This window comes from Panthera leo, chromosome F2 (assembly GCF_018350215.1).
Source record: "Panthera leo isolate Ple1 chromosome F2, P.leo_Ple1_pat1.1, whole genome shotgun sequence".
Classification (NCBI taxonomy): domain Eukaryota; kingdom Metazoa; phylum Chordata; class Mammalia; order Carnivora; family Felidae; genus Panthera; species Panthera leo.
The window spans coordinates 28,903,408-28,926,998 of record NC_056695.1 but is presented as its reverse complement, the minus strand read 5'-3'; the positions used below and the strand labels follow the sequence as shown (position 1 = coordinate 28,926,998).

Below are 23,591 nucleotides of genomic sequence, written 5' to 3'. Positions count from 1 at the left end.
TTTGAGGAACCTCCACACTGTTTTCCAGAGCAGCTGCACGAGTTTGCATTCCCACCAACAGTGCAAGAGGGTTCCCGTTTCTCTGCATCCTCGTCAGCATCTGTTGTTTCCTGAGTTGTTCATTTTAGCCACTCTGACAGGTGTGAGGTTATATCTCTGTGTGGTTGTGATTTGTATTTTCAGGAACAAGTTTTGAATCATCTTTTCTAATCTAATAGGATGACTTACACCATAGGGATCACATCAATAATAAGTCAGTTAACCCTCTGGAAATTTTCCTGAGATAACAAAGCCTCATTTTGGAGAGATCTCTGCTGCTGCCTGAGGGCTACATGACTTACTTATGGTGTTTCCTTAAATAATTAAAGGTCTCTTATGTTTACCCCTAATGTGCAAAGCAGCAAGATTTTTGGAGAGAGGCAAGTGAATGCCCAGTTTCCATATAGGAAGCACAGTCCCAGGGGCATAGAGGGTGCCCCTGGAAAGAAAATGTTGTTTATAATTGTTGGGACCCCTAAATCTGGTTCTAGTCAGAGGGGCAACAGTGCAGCTGGTGTGGTCTCCCAGCTGTCTGGCAGGTTTCAGAGCTCCCAGTTCAGTTTGAGTAATTGAGTCCAGGAATTCCTTTGGAGGGACTACCTAAGAGCAGTCAGCCCAACCTGTCCAGTTTGTTCATACAACCAGTCGAGTGGCATTTTTCTGCCCCGTTGAATGACGGAGTGATAGCTACAGAAGTGTGAGTGAAGAAGACATCCAGTGGTATGGACAGGATTTTTGTTTTTGTTTTTGCCTGGGCATTATAGACACCGAGGCCATCTTCTGCCATTCCCAATAGATTTCTTGACAGGATTAAAGGGAATAGTGCCCAAAGAGTGGCGAGAGCTGTCTGGGGGAGAATATGAGACTTAACAGTTAAATTTAAGACACTTGCAAGAGTTTGAGAGAGGTTTTGTGAACTCCAGTACAGTTCTGAAACAAAAAGATCATTAATGTCCTTTCTTTCCCATGGCCCTTGGATCTTAAGATGTTCCCTCTACTGCCAAAAAATCAATGTGCTCCATTCTATTAGCTACAAATATGCCTTTATCCAATCATCCTCTACTTATATTTCTTTGTTTTTTAATGTTTTTATTTATTTTTTAGAAGGAGATACAGTACGAGTGGGGAAGGGGCAGAGAGAGGGACACACAGAATCTGAAGCAGGCTCTGAATCTGAGTTATCAGCACAGAGCCTGAGGTGGGGCTGGAACCCACGGACTGTGAGATAATGACCTGAGCTGAAGTCGGACACTTAACCAACTGAGCCACCCAAGTGCCCCTACTTGTATTTAGACCTTTAATCCAGAAGGGGAAGATGTAAGAAGGACAAGAGTATTTTGTTTTTTAGAACAGTTTAGCAATTTAGCAAAATTGAGAAGAAGGTACAGAGAATTCCGTATTTCTCCTACCCTCACATATGCATAACCTCTCTCATTACAAGTAAATTTTTCAAAATTTACAGGGACCCATTATGACCCTACTTTGGCCCACATGTCTAATGTTGGGGGACATGATGAGCAGTGTACTCAAACAAGTGGTCATTAGCCTTACGATCTAAGCCATATCAATCTAAAGGGGTAGCTGCCACTTTTTGTGTGTGTAAAGATACTACTAAGTCCAAGCTGGTTGTATTCTTGAATACACCATTTGCATTTCATCAGTGAGGCTTATTGGGCCCCTTCCTACACTGTTAGTCATTGAGTCCATGTTGACCCTGCTCAAAATGAGAAGATCAGGCAAACAGTTCCAAGCCTCTATAGGTCAGGCATTCAGTTTCTTTAGGAGCCAAATTATTGGTTCTTAGTTGCTTAAAGTCAGAGGGGCAACAGTTCCAAGACCAAAGGGGTGTCTCCACGTAGAGGCTGCCTCCCTTATCAAAGGCTCCAGTTGGTGACATCATCAAAGAGACTTATGCCAGAAAGTTGTTATTAGGGTTGTGGGCTCCAAAGAAACTAGTATGTCTGGCTTCTCTCCACCATGATAATCTCCTCTGAACTTTATGATCGTTCATAGTACAAGCACGTGACATATCCATACTGATTACACATCATCCCTGGAAAACACAACAGTACATTGAGTAGCCCATAGGGTTCTACCCAGAAGATCACATTAGCTTCTTTTCCCTACCTTGAACAATGCCCAAGGCTCATTAGCTTCATCAAGACCCAATTATACCTGAATTCTACTTTTCTCCTCTTATTTCCAGTCATATGAACCAGTAATTACCTTTTTTATGTAAACTTCCTTCAATTGGGTTTCTATCACTTGTAATTAAAAGAGTACTGATGAATACAGTAGAAATTTGTAAGATATGCTAAGAAGTATGGTTTAAATCTTGAAAGCCATGTGTAGATTTTAGTGAAAGATTTTAGTCACATGATTGATACACTCAGCGTATTTGGCTTTCTCTGGTTAGTACTGCTTTAGAAACAGGGACAAAAATAGGGAAGCTGGCAGTCATTGACCAAGTCCTGACTGTTCTTGTGCTGTTTGCTGCAGAGATTTGTGATTTGCAATGATTTGGCTTCTTGAACTGGTTGTGGTTCAGAGTTCTGTTGTCATATGTAATCCGACCATTGTCCATTTCTATACTCAGTCTCTCAGGCCTGTCTTGTGGTCATTCTCTCACTTTTGAGAAGTTAACCAACTCTGGATATGCTTGAGATCCAGATCTTTACCCAATCTCCAAGAGAGAATTGCCCAGTTGTCTCCATAGCCAAGTGTATTGAGAGATCATCTGGCAAGAGAGTGATTGAGAAGATGCATTTAAAACAGGAGAAAATAAGGTGGACTAATATCACAACTACTCTGACAACAACAAGAACAATTACTGTTGCCTGTAAGATACTTCAACACCAATAACTCCAATTGCCCACCCCAGGACAAGAGAACAAATCCCATAGGCCTTGAGGATCAACCTTAGAAAGTCAAGTAGCTTTTTTTCCTACAAAGGATGCTTAGTCTTTTTATTTTACCTGCTTTATTGGCCCAAGTGCAGCAAGCAGTATTAGTGATAATACAAATGGCCCCATATCTAGACAACAGGAAATCTAGAGTCATGCTATTGTCTCTCTCTACTTGTGTCAAAGAGTTGTGACTGATCCGTATCCATCAAGGGCAGAGGTGGTGTTATTAATAATTTTTGCCAGAATTGGTGATATGTTTCTTACAGTCTTTTTTATTTGTACAATTCCCATCATTGGAAACATTGCTCTGATTGTTCACAGAAGCAATGAGTCTCCAGTAAATTAAGGGTAAGCCTTTGTTGTCCACTAGTCTTGTTTAAAAGTCAAAATCATTCTTTTTCCTTTTACTTTGAAAGTGATCAAATATTTTTCATCTCTGGGAATTATAGGATCTTTGTCATCAGTGTTCTGTATTTAATAAGTATGTGCTGTGTTCTGGGCCCTCAGTGAGCCCTTCAAATCTGAAAATTATGTCATTCCACTTGGAGAAATTTCTTGAATTATTTCCTGGTGATTTCCTTCTGTTTCCTCCTTCTCTTTCTTGAGCTTTTTTTTTTTTTTTTTTTTTTTTTTTGATATTGGATTGCTGGGATTAGACTTCTAATTTCCTTATATTTTCTCCTCTGTTTTCCAGCTGTTTGTTTTTTGTTCTGCTTTCTAGGAAATTCGCTTCACTTTATATTCCATGGAGTGACTTAACATATATGTATCATTTTACAGTTATAAGGATCAGAAGTCTAATGTGAGTCTTACCGAACTAAAGTCAAGATATCTGGAGGGCTATGTTCCTTTCTGGGGGATCTTGGGAGGAATTTTTCTTTGCCTATTCAGGTTGTTGGCAGAGTTCAGTTTCATGTGATTGTAGAATTGCATTTTGTAGTTGGTCTGTGAATGTAGGTCTGCATTTTCTTGATGGCTCTCAGTTAAGGGCTTTTCTAGCTTCTAGATGCTACCCACATTTCTTGGTTCATGACTCCTTTCCTCCATCTTCAAAGCCAGCAACAGTGAATGGAGTCCTTCTCATACTTCTAATCTCTCCTGCCTCTTCTTCTATCATGGCATCTCTCAGTCTCCTGTTGGAAAAGTTTCCAGCTTTTAAGAGCTCATGTAACTAGATTGGGCCCACCTAACAATACAGGATAATCTCCCCATCTTAAAACCTCTAACCTTAGTCACATCTGTTAAGTCCCTTTTGTTTATGTTTAGGATTTAGACATCTTTGGGAACCCTTATTCTGCCTACCACAGGAATTATAATGTCCACTATTATATATTTAATTTCTAAGAACTCTTTGTTCTTGGAACATTCCTTTGTATAGCAAATTTTTGTTTCATGTTTGGGATGTCTTTACTTCTCTCTCTGAATGTAATAATGATAGTTTTATTTTTTTTATTTATTTATTTAAAAAAAAATTTTTTTTTTAACGTTTATTTATTTTTGAGACAGAGAGAGACAGAGCATGAACAGGTGAGGAGCAGAGAGAGAGGGAGACACAGAATCTGAAACAGGCTCCAGGCTCTGAGCTGTCAGCACAGAGCCCGACGTGGGGCTCGAACTCACGGACCGTGAGATTATGACCTGAGCCAAAGTCGGACGCTTAACCAACCAAGCCACCCAGGAGCCCCAATAATGATAGTTTTAAAAAATGTCTTCTCCCTGTATAGTTTGTTTTTTGTAAGTTGCCTCTTTGTTATGTTTATTTTGGTCCTTGTCTTCCATTAGGAAACTATCTGTTGGTTTGTGGCTGCCTACAATGGGCAATAAACAGCTGATTGTTTTTTCTGGGTTCCTGGACAAGACTTGTAGGGCCTGGGTTTGAGGGTAAGGTGATCTGGCTTACTCAATATCAATATTTTGGGTTTTTTTTTTTTGTTTGTTTTTTTCTTGGGGTGGTCAAATTCTTGAGAGATGGATCTTTCAATCCCCTGCTTTCCAGGTATTTGGGTATTCCTACTTTTATAGGCCTGGCTGTCCACATTCTGGGAACCAAGGAAGGGGAATGTGGGAAATCTTAGCATTCATGATGTGAACAGCTAATGAATTTCTCTGCTTACAACAGTAAATCACCTTCATGTGCATTTACTGTTCTGTACCAAGGGATTGTCCAGTTTTCTTTCCCAAAGAAATCACCTCAGGGGCGCCTGGGTGGCTCAGCCGGTTGAGTGACCGACTTTGGCTCAGGTCATGATCTCGCAGTTTGTGGGTTTGAGCCCCGCGTCAGGCTCTGTGCAGACAGCTCAGAGCCTGGAGACTGCTTCTGATTCTGTGTCTCCCTCTCTCTTTGACCCCCCCCCCCCCACTCATGCTCTGTCTCAGAAATAAATATACATTAAAAAAAATTAAAAAAAAAAAAAAAAGAAATCATCTCAGTCTTCTGTGCAGATCTGGGGAAGGAATTGAAACAAATTCCTTCTTAGGTAGACTTTCAACCAATCTTCCCGTTTGGAACCTCGCTTTCTGTATCCACAGATACCTGGTGCCCAGTGCTGAGGGTTTGGAAATTCTGTAGTAGAATTGGGTTCTTCTTGGCTTTCCCCACTACTAGCTTAGCAACCAGCTTCCTCAGATGTGCGAGGTCAATTATCATTAGGTAGCCTCTCGAATTCTCTTCGTCCTTGTGGACTTATCCTTTTATTGTAATTTTAGTAGCACTGGGAGGGGATAAGAATAGATGAATGTTCATTCAGACCATTGACTTGTGTATATTAAAAGGGTGAACTTTATGGTAGGAGAATTATATCTCAAAAAAATAAATTTCTAAAATGAATGAATGTGTGCAATGTGCCATATTTATCCCAACACGAGCCTCCTAATTTTGGAGATTTGAATAGTGAGCCTGGTGATGGTTTTAAGTGATTACTTTTAAGTGAGAGTTCAGCTAAATCTGCTTAGGTGTTCTGAGTTGTGTCTGGCCTTGCACAGTTGTGTTTTGGTGACAGTGACACAGACTTCGATTCCTCAGCCCTGACCTTGGGCACTTGCCATTCTAGCCTCTACCATTTCTAGAAGAGGAACACTGGTGCCCTGGAAAACTAACCATCCTTGCAGGGATGAAATGGCCTGCAAGTCATTGAGTCAAATGCCAGTTAAAAACATGTATAAATGTTGTTAATCACTTTGTTATTGACTCTACATATAATTAATGCAATTTATACCATACAGTCGTCTAAAGAATAGATGAAAATATTTGCAAATACTGATGGTGGAGAGTCCAGGAGGAAAACGATAGTGGCTCCCATCCCCACCCAGCTCATATGATGTAATTTGATAAACACACAGAATTCAAAATGGCTTGAAAAAAATACAAGGAAGATTAAGTGGTCTATGACTTTTCTTAATATAGCCCAAATCAATAATGTGAGATCACTTCCTGTTAACATTCAGGGGTTTACATGTCTGTCTTCCATTAGTGTGAAGTACTCTTTCCTGCCAGTACCCATTTTTACACATTTGAAGACTTATTTCATACTCGCAGTCAGTCTTTTACATAGCTGAGAGAATACAAGTTGGTCATAATATTTTCTTAAGTGATTAAATATTAAACACCAGACATTACATCAATATTTCTCCAAAACTTGTTTTTGATTTCTTGGGCTTCCTAACCCTCACCTTATGTATCTAGTTTGCCTGCACAGTTTAAGCAGTAAGCGTCTTGTCTTTCTGCTGGAATATGATCACTTTTTCAAAGTTGTGGTATCATATGCCTTCAGTTATTTGACCAATCAGGGAGCCAGAACTGCCCTTAGAAACATTTTAGATTGAGAGAGTTAGCAAATAAAAGGAGACCCCATTAAGGATTTCAGCTAAATAACACTCTCTCCCTTCTCTCTCTCTCTCTCTCTACATATATATATATATATGTATATATATGTACATATATACATATACGTGTATATATATATACATGTATATATATATACACGTATATGTATATATACATGTATATATACATGTATATATATATATATTTTTTTTTTTAGTACAAGCATGTTGTTAAGTATTGCAGGGGATATACTTATACTAGAAATGATCTGTTGTTTACCTGAAATTCAAATTGAACTGGGTGTCCCATATCTTATCTGGCAACCCTAGACACAAGCTACTGGGGAGTCTCCTTACTGGGCCCTTTTAGAGACTGCTCACCTGTGCCTCACCTGAGGGTGAGGAGTCCTTGGAGCCAAGTGGACATACCCATCCATTCCTGTCTCCCCTTTATATAGACCATACACTGGGTACCTGCAGCTGCAACATCTCCCACCTGAACCTATGTGTTCAGGGTCTTTGACCTTTTCCCCAAGAGGGTCCTTTTGAGTGCAACCCTGGTCCAGAAGTATGACCATGGGGTAGCTGATGGGAAAGGGTAGATAGAGAAGGGATATATACCCAGGATACTCCTACAGAGAAGCTTGGATCTAGGACAGAGCCCTAGGTGAAAAGACTGAGTCAGAAGAGAAAGCCAGGGCCTCCATTTGTACCCTTGCCCCAGGCCCCACAAATGTGAAGAGTGGGCCTGCAGAGAGCATCAGACCATACACGTATTTTGTGTGCTTTCTGCTCTCTGATGGGGGAATGGGTACAATGAGGGCAGAGTGTAGAAGTTTCCACTTGTAATATAGAGCTTCTATTTCTAACCTTTCCAATATTTTTATTTACTTCAATTCATTTGCTTTTGGGGAAACTATAAATTTCGCCAATGGATAGGTATTTGAAAAAAATTTTTTAATATTTATTTTTTTGTTAATGTTTATTTTGTTTGTTTTTAATGTTATTTTTGAGAGAGAGAAAGAGTGAGAGAGAGCAAGCACGGGGGAGGGGCAGAGAGAGAGGGAGACACAGAATCTGGAAACAGGCTCCAGGCTCTGAGCTGTGAGCACAGAGCACAATGCAGGGCTCGAGTTTACAGACCACGAGATGATGACCTGAGCCCAAGTCGTACACTTAACCGACTGAGCCACCCAGGCGCCCCTTGAAATGAAACTTAAAAAAAAAAAATCCATGTCACCATTAACAACAACAACACAACAAAGGAAATCTAGTGTTTCTCTCCTGTACTGAGTGAGCCTTTTAAGGGATGATTCAGCTAAATGCACCCAGGTGCTCTGTTTACGTGCTAGCTACTCTCCAGAGATTCCTCAGAGTGCTAAAACATAAGTTCTGTTTATATCAGAAGTCACAGTGTGAGTTGTAAGTGCAGATTCTGTTTGTCAGGAAAAAAAAATTAAGTAGAAAGAAAACACAAGAGAAAAGCAGGCTTCTGTGGAAATATCACGTATGAGGCGGTTTATGGTATGAACAGTGCTTATTTAACCTCATAGAGAAAAGGAAGTTAATATTTGCGTAAGGCTGAGGATTACATGAACCTAACTACATCGGTACAGGGCAGACAGGCGGTTTTTAAATGGCATGTTGTATCACTTAGGGTTTCTTTTGGCTCCATGTAGCGGGAACCCAACTATAGTGGCTTAAAAAAGTCAGGTGTTTATTTTATTCCTGTAAGAAGCTCCACAATGCCACTGAAGACCCAGGTTCTTTCTGTCTTTCTATTCTGCCATCATTGGCTTGTGGCTTTCTTCCTCATGCTTGCAAGATGGCTGCTGCCCTTCTCACAGGAAGAGGGAGAGTAAAGAGCAAAATAACGTTGCCAAGTCTGTCCTCTTTTAAAATGATTTCTTGGGGAGCCTGGGTGGTTCAGTGGGTTGAGCCTCCAACTCCCAATTTCTGCTCAGGTCACGATCCCAGCTTATGGGATCGACCCCCACCTAGGGCTCCATGCTGAGAGTGGAGTCTGCTTGGGATTCTCTCACTCTCTCTGCCCCTCCCCTGCTTGCAGTCTCTCTCTCTAAAATAATAATTAAAAAAATTCTCGAAGATTCCAGTTAGCAAGCTTTGCACATATCTCATTGGTCGTTAATGTGTCAGAGAGCCCTGCCCAGCCCAAGGGAGCCTGAAGTGGCCAGTGTTTCAGCTGGACACATGCTATCCCAAATAATATTTGGGTTCTTTTAGGAAGGAAAATAGGAAAACTGGATATTGGGTTGGCTGTTACCCATCTCTGTCCCAGATGTGAACAAGCATATAAATTCTTCAAAAAAAAAAGAAGGCATTTATTTTTCTTCCAACATATAGTTAAAGTCATCACCATATAGCAAGTTAAATAGATAAAAATTGAGTAAATAGTATTTTCAACCAACACTATTTTCAAGTGCTATTTATTTGTCCACAAGTTAGTCTATAGGTTGAGAGATTATCTCTCCAAATGTTTATCTCTCTACAATAGATGTAAATAGCAGGCAGTGAACAATTCTTTACCACATTAAAGAACCTTTTTCCAATGCCAAAATTTACCTTGCTGTTAAATTTTAAAAATCATGTAAAAATTATTTTAGGTTTATTTAGAGAGAGAGAGAGAGAGAGAGAGGGAGAGTACACTCAAGGAAGAGGCAGAGAGAGAGAAAGAGAGAGGGAGAGAGAGAATCCCAAGCAGGCTCTATGCTGCCATCAGCACAGAGGCAGACTTGGGGCTAGATCTCACCAATCATGAGATCACGACCTGAGCCAAAATCAAGAGTCTGATGTTTAATGGACCGAGCCACTCAGGAGCCCAAAAGTCATAAAAAAAAAAAAAAAAAAAAAAAAAAAAAAAAGGCCTAGCATTGTACCTCTTTGTGACAAACACTAGATTGTTAGTATATACAGTATACCTTGTTTTAAATGTTAAACCTGAAAGCTAAACTTAACATGTTTATTAAATGCATGGTATAATTCAAAGAATGAAAAGATGACCAAAATGATCTTTGACCTTCTCTAGCGTGTAAACCACCAGGTTCTACCTTAGTGGGGCTGTGAAACACACAAAGCTATGGCTGTAGCAGGCTGGCTTGAGGGACGAATGCCGGGGCGAGTGCTACCAGAGAGAAGGCCAAGTGCAGCAGGAGGAGGAGAGAGCAAAGAGAAGTCTCACCTGCTCGGGTACACAGAATGAACTTCATGGAGAAGATGCTGGGGATGCAGGAGCTACGCTTCACGTACAGAGCGATGGTGCAGAGATAGAAAACGTGGAGCTGCTTCAAGTACCTACGGGTAATTTTTAAGCATATTAACAAAAGCCTAGTGCATGTGAAGTACTATATAACGCCGAGACAGGACGGGCAAGCTAGAGTCTCCGGGTATAAAACACAAGGGGAAAGCTGCCTCTCTCACAGACCTAGATGGTCTGTGAAAATGAGGTATCACCTTACAAGGATATATTCAAAATGACTTCATGGAAAATGAGTAAATGCAAAAACACTTTGAAAATAGAGTGCTGATCGGTGCTCAATGGGTTGAGCGACTGACTCTTGCTTTGGCTCAGGTCATGATCTACAGTTTGTGAGTTCGAGCCCGCATTGGGCTCTGTGCTGACACTGCAGAGCCTGCTTGGGGTTCTCTCTTCCTCTTTCCCACTCAGGCCCTTTGTCTCTCTCTAAATAAATAAACTTAAAAAAAAAAAGAGTGCTGATAATTAAAAGTATTGTTACAGTAATAATAAAAGTATTATTTTCAAACGCTTTAAACTGTGTTGATCAGTGAATATGAAACCTCAAAATACATTTTCAAAAGATCCCCTTTGATGATTCTGCCCTTTGGTTAATTTAATTCATTTCAGAATGTTGGCTTTAATTCTGCACTCAAAACAGTCCTTATTACGTGAAAACCTTCCTAATCTGTTACCGAAAAACACTGTCTGTGAAAAGACAGGACTACACAATGTTTCGAGAGATTCTTTGTAATTTACCCCCCTTTGCCTGTTTTGGACCTAGTTATTGAAGATGTCACAGGATATTGTTTTGACAAGAGGAGCCTATGAAGACTCAGAGGGAAAAGGAGCCATTGGCATTTCTGATAACCTTCCAGTGTCTCCACTCAGTAGTACACAAGAGCAGGTGCTCGGGAAGGCAGAGAAAGGGCATCTTCAATGCCTGGGGAAACTTTTGATATTATAAATAACTTGAGGGTGGGACGCCAATGCCAGCCGGGTTCGCGAGCGGTCTCCACGCAGCCTCCATGGTGGATTCCGCCTCCGCGCCACCCCGCTCTTCCCCCTGGCAGCCGAGTTCCTACCCGAGCGAACCGGCCGGCCCAGCCCTCCTCGCCCCGGCGCCGCCCGCCGCGCCGACGTGGCCGAGCGCACAGGTCGGCCGGGTCAGGTGGTTGGGTGACGCCCCGGGAAAGCGCTCCCCGCCGAGGGCGGGCGGCGCCGCCGCGCCGACGCCTCCGGGGGAGGGGACTTCGCGGGAGTCGCGGCGGAGGCGAGGAGGAGCGCGGCGCGGTGCGGCGCGGCGGGCGGGCGTGCGATCCGAGCGCGACGGGCTGCAGTCGGCGGAGGCGCAGAGGACTCGAGGCGGTGGGCGGGAGACATGGACCGTGGCGAGCAAGGTGAGGGCGCGGGCACCGCCGGCGCGGCGTCTCCCGGGCAGGCGCGGGGTCGGGCGCGGCGCTGGGCTGCGCGCGGCCCGGCGCCGGAGCAGGTGCACAGTGTCCCCGGCCGGCGCCGGAGCGGGAGCCGAGCCTTCTTCAAGTTGCATCTCCCTGATCGGGGTCTGACATCCTGGTGTGGCCGAGCCGCAGGGAGCGGCTCCGGCGGGCGGAGCGGGCTGTTGGGGTCGCGCGCGCACGGGCGCGCGCGGCTGTGTGTGTGTGTGTGTGTGTGTGTGTGTGTGTGTGAGAGCGAGAGAGACAGAGACAGAGACAGAGAGACAGACAGAGAGAGACAGAGACAGAGAGACAGAGAGAGACAGAGACAGAGAGACAGAGAGAGACAGAGACAGAGAGACAGAGAAGGAGGTGGGGAGAGAGGGAAAGAAGGTTCTGGGTGGAGGCGAAGTGGCTGGCACCAGGCTCACGGAGCCAGGGCTGCCGACGGTGATGCGCTTTGGGTAGAAGGCAGCGCGAAGGGAGTACTGTACAGCTAGATCTTGTTTGTAACTGGTGGAAACTGAGGATCCAACGACAGTGGGTGGTTTCGCTGCTCAGGATGGGAACATGACTCCTCCCCCCATCCCGACTCCCCCAGCGTTGAGACTTTCTGCCGTCTTGTAGTTACGTGGTTAGGATTTTTGGTGGCGTTTGATCCTATGGCGATGGTTTTGGACGTAGATACGTCACATGCGAGGTGTCCCCAAATTGTGGTGTGTTGTTTATGGGGTTATTGGCGCGGCGCGGGGGGAAGGGAGCTTTCCGTAGTAAAGGTCTTCTTTTACTCATCAAGATAAGACCCTATAGTCTTGTTACTATCGCTTTGGATGCACTTGTTTCTGAAAACTATCTCAAGTGAAATTGTCTCCAGTGGAATCATTGTTTAAGCGAGATGTAAATAGGGAGGCATGGTTTTAAGATTTAAATACTAAATGTTTATATATCGCTTCATCTTTGTGATAATAACCCAGTAACTGTAATACAGATGCGTGGCTCACTTTTTAAAAGATACATAAGTGCTAACCCAAAAAAGGTAACAATGTTAACGTAAATTTTAGGAAGTAGGGATAGGAATTACTCACATTTTGAGTTCAGACACAATAGTTTTCGTTTTTTTCTTTTTTGTTTATTACTCTTTGTATTTATCTTTATGCATACTTTTTATGCAAATAAAACCGTATTCCATATATACTGTTTTGTATTTTACTTTTGATAAGTTGTAGGACTCTTTGGAACCTTCCAACCTTTCCTTTCTCCACACTCGTCAAATTGATCTCACACTTAGCGTATGAGTGCTTATACTATAAAGTTATGTGCAACATGTAATAGATATGTATGTATAATGTACAATACATAATATATATTAAATACGTATATATCTCTATGCACACATGTTGTCTGGATTTTAAACTTATTGAGGTTAGAAGCATGTACTTCATTCATCTTTATCCATGGTTGGGTAACGTTGGTGTTTGAACATGATAGGTATTTAAATGTTTGAGTCAGAAAGCTGGTCTCAGGTCTTAAATGTATTGTTAGGAGAAGGCCAGGAGCCACCATGTAAGTCAGCATTATTCTGTCTTTTAAAGAGGACGTTGGGGGTGTCAAACATATGAACATGCATATTTGTGTATGCCTTACATTGTCATATTTAACATAATGGTGTTTTTAGAAGAGCTGTGTTTGGTACTCGTCAAACTAGATTAAGTAGCTGTATTTGACTTAGGTGAATGGAGTGACTAATTTTACTAGATTTGGTATTTTAGTTTGGCTGGTGAGAATCACAGTCATTAGTACCTTTGTACTGATGCACTTAGTGTGGTTTTTGTGGGACCAGTTTTGTGTGTGTATGTCTAAGACCTATTTTGTAAATTCTTTGGCTTATAAGAGGAGTTTTTCTGTTTCTAACTTTAAGATGTTTTCTTCGGTGGGTCATGTTAGTTCTTGTTTTTAATTGTTATTCCTCGAGGGCAAAGGAAATCCATCCTCTTAAAGTGAGGAGTCTGGAGGCTCAGCTTAGTATGAAAGATGAGTCACTTGCCTTGGGAAGGTCAGGTGGCTCACTCAGTTTTGCTGTGTTGCAGCCACGTGGCCTGTCCTTACATTTCCATCTTCCTGTCTCTTTTGTATTTTCATCTTTATGTTCCCGTGGCACAAAGTAGATGCTCAGAAGTGTTTGGTGACTGCCTAGGATGGAAAGGAAAAGTGACCAAGAGTGCCTTCCAGCTGTTGGAGCCTCTGCCGTCCTCTCTTGCTACCCACTTACTCCTAACTCCTGGTATTTCCCTCAGTATTTTAAAGGAGCAGAACTCTGCGGTTAGGCGGAGAAAGTTGGTGGTGAGTCTGTGTTGGACTTGGAGGGTGGATGTACATGCAAGGTTTTGAACGAGCGGAGTGGATCGCTCCATCTTCATTGAATCTGTAGGGAGACTTCTGAGGAGGCGACTTAAAGAGGAGGAGCCTGGGTTTGTAAACCTGCATGTTCACTACGGAACAGTGGTGGCTGACATACAGTTTATGAAACCCTGTGATTGTCTCTTGAATTGTGAGTTTTCATAAAGTATTTAAAGCCAAATAAGAACATTTTAGAATTCGTTTAACTTTTTAGTATGCCTGGAGTTTGTCACGTTTGTCTGTCCGACTCTAGATGGAAAATTAAATGCCCTATGTCTTGTCTTCACTGCATTTCTCTATTGAAAATGTCTCCTTAGGGGCGCCTGGGTGGCTTAGTCGGTTGAGCGTCCGACTTCGGCTCGGGTCATGATCTCACAGCTCGTGAGTTCGAGCCCCGTGTCGGGCTCTGTGCTGACAGCTCAGAGCCTAGAGCCTGCTTCTGCTTCTGTGTCTCCCTCTCTCTCTGCCCCTAACCCACTCGCATTCTGTCTCTGTCTCTCTCAAAAATAAATAAACATTAAAAAAAAATAATAAGATCTGTGAAAAAAAAAATTAAAAAAAAAAAAAAAGAAAATGTCTCCTTAGACCTTCCTTATAGGAAGTTGTCAAAATTTATCCTTTGCTGCTTTTTATATTTAGCAGAACTTTAAAGTTTTAGAACGGTTTTTCTTGTGTTTTATATGATGTATTCTAATACGCCTCAGTACCTGGCTCAGATTCTAATATTTTCCCCATCTTCTCCTGTGCCCAGATTTTGAACACAATATTCTGCTTATATTGAGAGCCCAGTCCACATTAATCGATTTGAAACATACCTTAAACTGCATAGTGCCTCTCAAGAGTTTCTTTACACATTAAGCCCAGCATAGCACATTTAATGTGTGTGGTAGTTCCCACTTTGAAAGTGCGGCATGGCATGCTAACTAGAGCATGCATTGTGTAAAAAAAACCTCCTGACTACTTTTTATAGTGCTGAATAAATATTTATACTTGAATACTCCCTTATGGTAGTAATAACCTGTAGTTTAGCACTATTCTGTTGAAGCGGCAGGGACCTAGCCAGTAGTGCATTTTATCTGTGTTTGAATTCACACACACACAAGCCCACCCAAAACTTTTGTTTCAGGGAGTGAGGGAAGGTTGTTGGGGCCAAAAACCTGGGAGAGGAGAACACTACAAGAAAAGTGACCCAATGATATGTCACTGTAATTTCAGCATTATAATTATGCCTTAGAAATAATAGAACAGTGAAATGTCATTTATTGTATTTTGTTTTTATTTAAAAAAGGTTTTTTTTAAACATTTATTTATTTATTATGGAGAGACAGAGAGAGACAGAGCGTGAGCAGGAGAGGGGCAGAGAGAGAGGAAGACAGAATCCGAAGCAGGCTCCAGGCTCTGAGCTGTCAGCACAGAGCCCAACCTGGGGCCCGAACTCATGAACTGGGAGATCATGACCTGAGCCGAAGTCGGAGGCTTAACCGACTGAGCCACCCAGGCGCCCCAGAACGTCACTGATTTTAAAGTAAAACAAATGTAGATGAATGGGTAACAATATCAAGGGTCTGGTCACAAATCTCAGGGTTTGACCCCCCCCAGTTCTGTGTTTCTTTGGTCCAGTCTTGCTTTCCATATGGTGCTAATGTCATCAGCTGATTTGTTAGCTCCAATTCACTTCCTGCATTTATTTTTATGCAGCAGACTGCCGGGTCTCTAGGGCAAAAGCTGAGTGGTAGGAGGGGTTGTGATCTTTTAGCAAGATCTCAAAACAGAATAGTCTATGCACACAATAAAAACAAATATACTCATAGTTCGAAACCAGAAAGAACAGCAAAATCCCCTGAATTTATGTGTTACTGATCCTTTTGTTGTAGGCTAAGATTATTTTAGTTTCCTTTGGGGCTCATTATTTCTGCTTTAATTGTCGACTGTTGTAAAATCCCTCTTCTGAGACTCTCCCAAATTTTATTTGAACCAGGTGGGTACCAGGTATACAGAAACCATAATCGTAGCAATGTATGTTTATGAGAAAAATATCCAAGGGATCAAATGACTCAGTGTTTAGTGGAAGTTAAAAAAAAAAACGTTTAAATTTGTGGTACCTGGGTGGCTTAGTCAGTTAAGTGTCTGACTGTTGATTTTGGCTCAGGTCATGATTTCATGGTTTGTGGGTTCAAGCCCCGTGTCAGGCTCCACACTGATAGTTTGAAGCCTACTTGGGATTCTCTCTCTCTCCCTCACTCTATGCCCGTCTGCCACGCATGCACCCTCTCTCTCTCAAAATAAATAAGCTTAAAAAATAATAATAATTTAAAAATACTCTTAGGTAGCTGTGAATAGTTCATTTTTTTTAATGTTTATTTTTGAGAGAGAGAGAGCAAGTGAGCAGGAACAAGGGAGAGACAGAGGGAGAGGGAGACACAGAATGCAAAGCAGGCTCCAGGCTCTGAGCTGTCGGCACAGAGCCCGGCGAACCTTGAGATCATGACCTGAGCTGAAGTTGGATGCTCAACCGACTGAGCCACCCAGGCGGTCCTGAACATTTCATTTTATAACTCCTTTTATAAAAACTCAATATATCTAAAAAATGTACTTCTCCAAAATTGTGACTAGTGTAACCAGGTAATTAAAGCATTTGATCAAAATTCAAATGACTAAAAGGTTGCAAAATGTAAATCTTCCTCTTGTTCCTGTCTCCCAAGCTACTTCCCTTGGGTAGCAATGCCACCATTTTACCAGTTTCTTCTCTGTCCATCCAGACAGATTCTATGCATGTAGGTATACATACACTTATATTTAAATATATGTGTGTGTGTGGATATATTATATAAATGGTAGCATACAAATTGTTTTAGCACCTGACTTCCTCCACTTAAATACAGTATATGTTCTAGAGATTATTCAACATAACGTTATATAGAGCTCCTTCATTTTTAATAGCTATTTGTAGATGTGCCATGTTCCATGGCGGAATAGGTGATATTTGGCTTGTTCCCTGTCGATGGCCATTTAGGTTTTCCCTGATACTTTGCTATTAAACAAATCTGCAGCAAATAAATTTGCATGCAAGTCATTTGATAAATGTGCCAGTTTGTCTGTAGGAAGAATTCTTAGAAGAATGTGACTGTTCAGTTCGGATGGTGCTGAATCCTGCTCGGTGGAAGGCATGTGGGCATCCGCTTCCCTCCACCGTTCGGCGTGGGTGTTGTCACACTTTCTCATCTTCGCTGATCTTACACGGAACAGAGGTTTCTTGGCATAGGTTTTATTATATATTTTTATTTTTTTTTATTATATATTTTTCTTAATACAAAGGTGGTTGTACTTCTTTTGGTAAGTTTAAGATTTAGATTTCCTTTTCTGTGAAATGTCAGATCCTATACGTTGCCAAATTTTCTGTTGTGTTGTCTTTTGTTTCTTCCATTTGCAGAATGCGGCCCTCTGTCCACAATATGAATTGCTAATGTATTTTTTTCCTAGTTGGTCTTTACTCTTTTTTTAAAAAAAATTTTTTTTAAATGTTTATTTAATTTTGAGAGAGACAGAGACAGAATGTGAGTGGGTTAGGGGCAGAGAGAGAGGGAGACACAGAAGCAGAAGCAGGCTCCAGACTCTGAACTGTCAGCACAGAGCCCAACCTGGGGCTCGAACTCACGAGCTGTAAGATCATGACCTGAGCCGAAGTCAGACGCTTAACCGACTGAGCCACCCAGGCGCCCCTTGTCTTTACTCTTTTGACTTGATAGTGATTTTTTCCCAAGGAGAAATACTAATTGATGGCTGTTTTAATTTTTAGCTTATAGCTTTTGAATCATTCCTAGAAATGCCTTCCTTACTTTGAGTTTCTGTTTTTATGGTTTTATTTTTTTTACATTTTTTACAAGTTAATTTAGAGACAGAGAGAGACAGAGAGAGAGAGACAGAGAGAGAGAGAGAGAGAGAGAGAGAGAGAATGAGTGGGAGAGGGGCAGAGAGAGGGGGAGAGAGAGAATCCCAAGCGGGCTCTGCACTGTCAATGTGGAGTCCGATGTAGGGCTCAAACCCACAAACTGCGAGATCATGACCTGAGCCAAAATCTGTCTGTCGCTTAACCGACTGAGCCACCCAGGTGGCGTATTTTTTTTTACATTTAAATCTTTCATCCATCTGAAGCTTATTTTGACAAAAAGTGTGAGATATGAATCTTAACCCCATCATACCCCCATTGGCTGCTCAGGTACCCTATACCAGTCGCTGAATAATGGATCTTTCCTTTACTGATGTGAAATAATACTGTTGTCATATACTAAATTCCTGTATTCTTTTCTTTTTTACATTTTTGTTCATTCCCAGCAACTAAACTAAGTTATTGTACCTTCATACTATGCAGAAATATCTGGAAGGACTGGTCTTTCCTGATTATTCTATTTTTCTTTTATCTTTTCTTTCTTTTCTTTTCTTTTCTTTTCTTTTCTTTTCTTTTCTTTTCTTTTCCTTTCTTTCTTTTTTTTTAAGTAGGCCCCCATGCCCAACATGGGGCTCGAACTCATGACCCTGATCAAGAGTCACATGCTCCACTGACTGAACCAGCAGGCACCCCTCTATTTTTCTTTTTATTGTTAGATTTTTTTTCCTAGCTATTCTTGCCAGATTTAATTTCCAAATGAACATTGGAATCAATTTGTCCAGATGAAAATTCAACAGAAATCCTGTTGGTATAGCTTTTCTCCCTCCCCCTCTTGATTTCCCTGTTCCCATACCCCTTTTTTCTTTCCTGTATTAGAATTTCATCTTTTTCTTTATTGAATGTCCAGTATATGTTCATTATGGTCGAACTGTATATACCATACATAGTTTTATGTTCTGTTTTGAATACTACTAAATAATGAGAATGTTAACAGATCATTTAAACAAGTTTCTCCACACTATAATTTTTGATGACCACACCCCTTCACTAGTTGATGGTTATTTAGATGTTTCTTTGCTGGACTATGGATTACTTTCCATTTCAGCTGTTAGAATATTTTAAGAGAAATTGTTTTAAAATAGATTTCCTGAAACAACTCAAAGATGTGAATATGTTTAGACTTTGGATTCCTGTTGCCAAGTCACTTTCTGGAAAACATAATTGTCATTGTTGTTTTTTTTTTTCATTTTTTTTTTTTTTTAAATTGTGGTAAAGAACACAAAACATAAAATCTACTGTCTTAACCATATTTAAGTATATAGCACATTATTGTTAATGATATGTAACTTGGTGTACAACAGATCTCTAGAACTTGTTCATATTGATGACTGAAACCCTGTACCCATTGAACAGCAATTCTTCATTCTTTTTGTACATTTCCTATGCTGTCCCACCCAGAAATGGAACTGCTGATTCATATAGTAGTTCTAATTTTAATTCTTTGAGAACCTCCATACTGTTCTCCATATGGCTGAGTGGCTGAACCATTTTACGTTCCCACCAACAGTTATTTTAAAAGGAAGAGTGAAGGCTGGGGGTGGGGGGCTGTGCAAAAAATGGACAGGGGCAGTTGAAAGGGTTATTTCTCCGCATCTTCAGCAACACTTATTATTCTGTTTTTGTTTTGTTTTGTTTTGTTTTTTGATACTGGTATCTTAATGGGTATGAGGTGATAGCTCATTGCGATTTTGATTTGCACTTTCCTGATGATAGAGATGTGGAGCATTTTTTTTTATATATATATTTATATGTTTGTTGGCCATCTGCTTGTCTTATCTAGAGAAATGTCTGTTCAAATCCTTTGCCCATTTTTTGATCGGATTATTTGTTTTTGTTATTGTCAAGTTGTAGGAGTTCTTTATATATTGTGGATACTAAACCCTTATGAGATAAATGGTTTGCAAATATTTTCTCCCATTCCGTTGTCTTTTCACTTGTTTCCTTTGCTGCACAGATGTCATTGTCTTAAAAAAAAAAAAAAGAATAATGAACTTTATAGGGGGAAAATGCCACCCTTTTTCATTGGAAATTTCACCATTTACTAGAGAGGCTATAGATTGATTAGCCATTTTTATTCCCTTCTTGGGATTGTTACTCACTTTTCACTCTTGGGATCTTGGTGAGTCTTGCTCTTCTCATCATTCCCCCTCTCATGCTCATATTAAACCTTTGCGTTTTGTGACACATATTTAGTTTTCCTGTTCTTACTTTCCTTTTGGTTATGTTGGACCTTTATAATGTCATTTTTACTAACAAAATACAGTATTAAGAGCAAATATTTTCTAGGTGACATTTTTTGGAGTAATTTGCATGGCTCTGAGTAGCTTTCAGTTCTTCATTCTCTGTGTTTTTGTGTCTTCTCTCTTTAGACACTTTTGTAATCAGTCAGTGCTAAAAATAGTGGTTTTAGGCAGGACTGTTAATTTACATGCCTCGGCTTATAGGCTTGGTGTATTTCATGTTACAGCTATGCAAACATAAATGTCAGTTTAAAAAATTTTATAAAATGTGACCTTGATAAAGTTTTGGATTGGGAGTTTACTGCTAAGATCAGACTTTACCCATTGTTTTCTGAGCTTTGTTGGAGGCATTGTGGTATGAAAAGGAACTTCTGGTGCAATCAGTAAGGCTATAGGAATAAAGATAGTAGTTTATCCAATCCACTAGGATCTGTCGTTGGCTAGAAATAAAATGTTACTAGAACAGAAGAATGTTTTTACATATGTGTTCCTCACCCTCAGTCAAGTGTGTATGTAGTAGATATGCCCTAAGTGTTTGTCCTATTGTGCATAATTAATTGGAAAGATTTCTAGCATAGGTAGAGTCAGATGGGATTAGATAGAATGGCTAAAAATTAGGGGAAAAAATTTGGCAGGGAAACAAGAATATATGCTCCACATATGCTTATAGCTTTATACATAATCACTGAAAATCTGTAAGTGGAAGCCAAATTGATACTTTACTTCTTAAGTATTATGTTAACTGTGTGTGAATACATATACAGACAGAGGAAAAGACAGTGATGGTTACATTTTTATTCCCCAAAGCATGTTGGATGTATGCTCAGTAAATACTTTCATAGATACATTTCCTATGCTGTTCTACCAAGGTTAGTTATTTGCTTCCAATGTGTCCTGAGCTTAGGAGGCATGGATTGTCTCAATACATTTTATTTTATTATTTTTTATAAATTTTTCTAAATGTTTATTGATTTCTGAGAGAGAGAGAGAGAGACAGAGTACGAGCAGGGGAGGGGCAGAGAGAGAGGGAGACACAGAATCCAAAACAGGCTCCAGGCTCTGAGCTGTCAGCAGAGCCCGACGTGGGGCTCAAACCCACTAACCGCGAGATCATGACCTGAGCAAAGTCGGATGCTTAACCGACAGAGCCACCCAGGTGCCCTGGTCTCAGTACGCTTTAGAAGTTTTCTTTGAATACAGCTGAGAAGAGCAAAAGTATGTTGACAGTGGTAAAAAGTACATGCCACTAGTTAACCAGAATGAGAATTCTGGAAAGAGAGAAAAATGCAAACATTTTGGCCATTGGGGCAGTTAGCAAAAGGATGACCAACCTATCGTTCTGGTATTGATCTCATATATCATTTTCAGTATATCACCTTATTACAACTCAGAATGATATTGGTGATGATGGTGATACCACCACCTGGCTTTTGCAAAGCTCTTATTAATTTTTCTACATATTATTTCATTTGAATCTTTTAATGCTGGTGGGTGATAGGACTGGTATCATTTTCATTTTATATATGAGTAAACAGAAGCTGAGTGATCATGACTTCCCCATACATACTGTGTTAGATGTGGGGAGTGCTACAAAAACTTGGTCCTAAGAGGATCACCAGGAGCCCACGAAAAATTTAAGTTGCATTTGCTAACCAGTTTAAAGCCCTGGGGATACTTCGTACTTTCTAGAAATGTTTTTTTCTGACTAATTAAAATAAAATTGGAATCTGCAGAGACACAGCTTCAGCCCTGCATTATAATTACCTACGTTTTCCAGCTAGAGTTTTACTCAGTCACTTTTACAAATACTCCTTCTACTCCGCCTAAAACCAGCAACAGCATTTGCTGAGTGTTTTATATGCCAGGTTATGTTCTAAATGCTTTTCGTGTTTCTTTTTTAAATATCTTCACAAGAAACCCATGAGCAGTGCTCACACTATCCCTGCTTTGTAAGTGAAGAAACAAGGCGTGAAGGGGTGGAGGGAATTAATTTCTCTAGGGGCACCTAGCTTGATACGGACAGAGCTGGGTTTTAAATCTGGGATTTAATTTGGCTATAGAATACGCGTCCTTACACAACATATTACGCTACCTGAAAGTTATATGCAGTCTCCTTTTTTCCTTTCAAAGGTGTTGTTTGGAGGAGCAGGGTGCCGTGGTGGCAGCCGTGGGAGTGGGGCACTAAGGGGTGTATCTGTGCCAGAATATGGCTGTGTGTCTGCCCTTGTACATCAGAACTGATTATAAATGTTTAGGGCAGAGAGTGCTGGACTTGAAGTTTTGACTTTTCTGTTTTTATGTTTTTTATTGTTGAGAGAGAGAGAGAGAGAGAGAGAATGCAAGGGAGGGAGGAACAGAGAGACAGAGAGGGAGACAGAGAATCCAAAGCAGGCTCCATGCCATTAGCACAAAGCCTGATGTAGTGCCCGAACCCATGAACCATGAGATCACGACCTGAGCTGAAGTTGGATGCTCAACCGGCTGAGCTGCCCAGGTACCCCTGGACTTGAAGTTTTACCTGGGTTCAAAATTTGGCTTCATCATTTTGTGGTTATGAGACACCAGATAGGTCACTAAACCTCTTGGAGGCTGATAATACTCCAAATAGTTGAGAAAATTAAGTTAAATTCTGTGACTAGCTCTGGTGCTCGACAGTATTGATTCTGAAACAGAATATTAGATATTTCTGTGAAATACTAACTTAGTGGTTTCCAGTTCAAATTAAACATTTATTTGAAGGCAAACAGGACATGATGCCTCCCTCAGGCTCGCAGGCCACCCTGGAGAAACAGACAGAACTGGATCGCGGTAGTGAAGTGGGTGTTGTAAGGGCTTGCATAACTGATGCAGGAGGAAGTGAGCTATTCTGGCTGGGTCATTAGAAAAGATTCTCAAAGTAGATGACCTTTGAACTTGGACTGGAAGACTACATAGGACTCTTTGTAAGTGGTGAGAGAAAGAAGGGAGAGGAAGGGAATTTTACGGAGGAGAGTCAGCATGTGCAAAGGTGCAGTGGCATGAAAGGGCGAAAAGGTGTTTGTGAATCCTCAGAATTTCCTCTGGGGCCAGAGTCTCAGGTAGTCATTGGGGGGATGTGAGCAGTCTTCTGTACTGGGATCAGGAATCAGACTGTATGCTCTACGTGATAAGCAGGTGGTAGGTGTGTGGGAGTTTAGTTTTAAAATATTATTTTGGCAGTTGAGTAGAAGGTGCTAGCAAACCAGGTAAGGGGTGTCACTGTCACTGTATTCCTAGCCAGGGTTAACCTTAAGAAATAAAACTGCCGGTTATTTTATTAGCAAAATATGGGTTTATTTGGGAAAAACAGAGAATTGTAATTCAGGACAGGCCAACTATAGCAAAAGCATAGGTAAGTCCACTGAACAAAGAAGAGGAATACTCTCTTATAGAAGAAACTGGGAAGTTGGGAAAACTGTCATAAACAAAAATCCACTGGAGTAAGCTGGGAGTTCTAAGTGTAGTGGCTTTTCATTGGCCCAGCTGTGACTTTCTGTCATCGGTTCCTCCTCCTGTTGGGACAGGAGGAAGTCT

The 23,591-nt window shown here is 41.0% G+C and overlaps 1 protein-coding gene and 1 long non-coding RNA gene across 3 annotated transcripts in view; both read left to right on the top strand.

Annotated features, from left to right (window-relative positions):
* LOC122210666 overlaps positions 1-9,975 on the top strand; it is a 237,897-nt gene extending 227,922 nt beyond the window's left edge. Inside the window, exon 7 of the long non-coding RNA XR_006198162.1 lies at positions 9,814-9,975. This is a non-coding gene — a long non-coding RNA (uncharacterized LOC122210666). The remainder of the gene's footprint in view (positions 1-9,813) is intronic.
* A 1,235-nt stretch (positions 9,976-11,210) lies between these two features.
* TPD52 (tumor protein D52) overlaps positions 11,211-23,591 on the top strand; it is a 108,432-nt gene continuing 96,051 nt past the window's right edge. Inside the window, exon 1 of one of the 2 annotated variants that reach the window (XM_042923448.1) lies at positions 11,211-11,420. In XM_042923448.1, the coding sequence (XP_042779382.1) occupies positions 11,402-11,420 (19 nt within the window). In that variant the 5' untranslated portion in view covers positions 11,211-11,401. Of the gene's footprint in view, positions 11,421-13,814; positions 14,005-23,591 lie in introns of those variants that run through there. The other variant, XM_042923447.1, reaches the window with a different exon arrangement.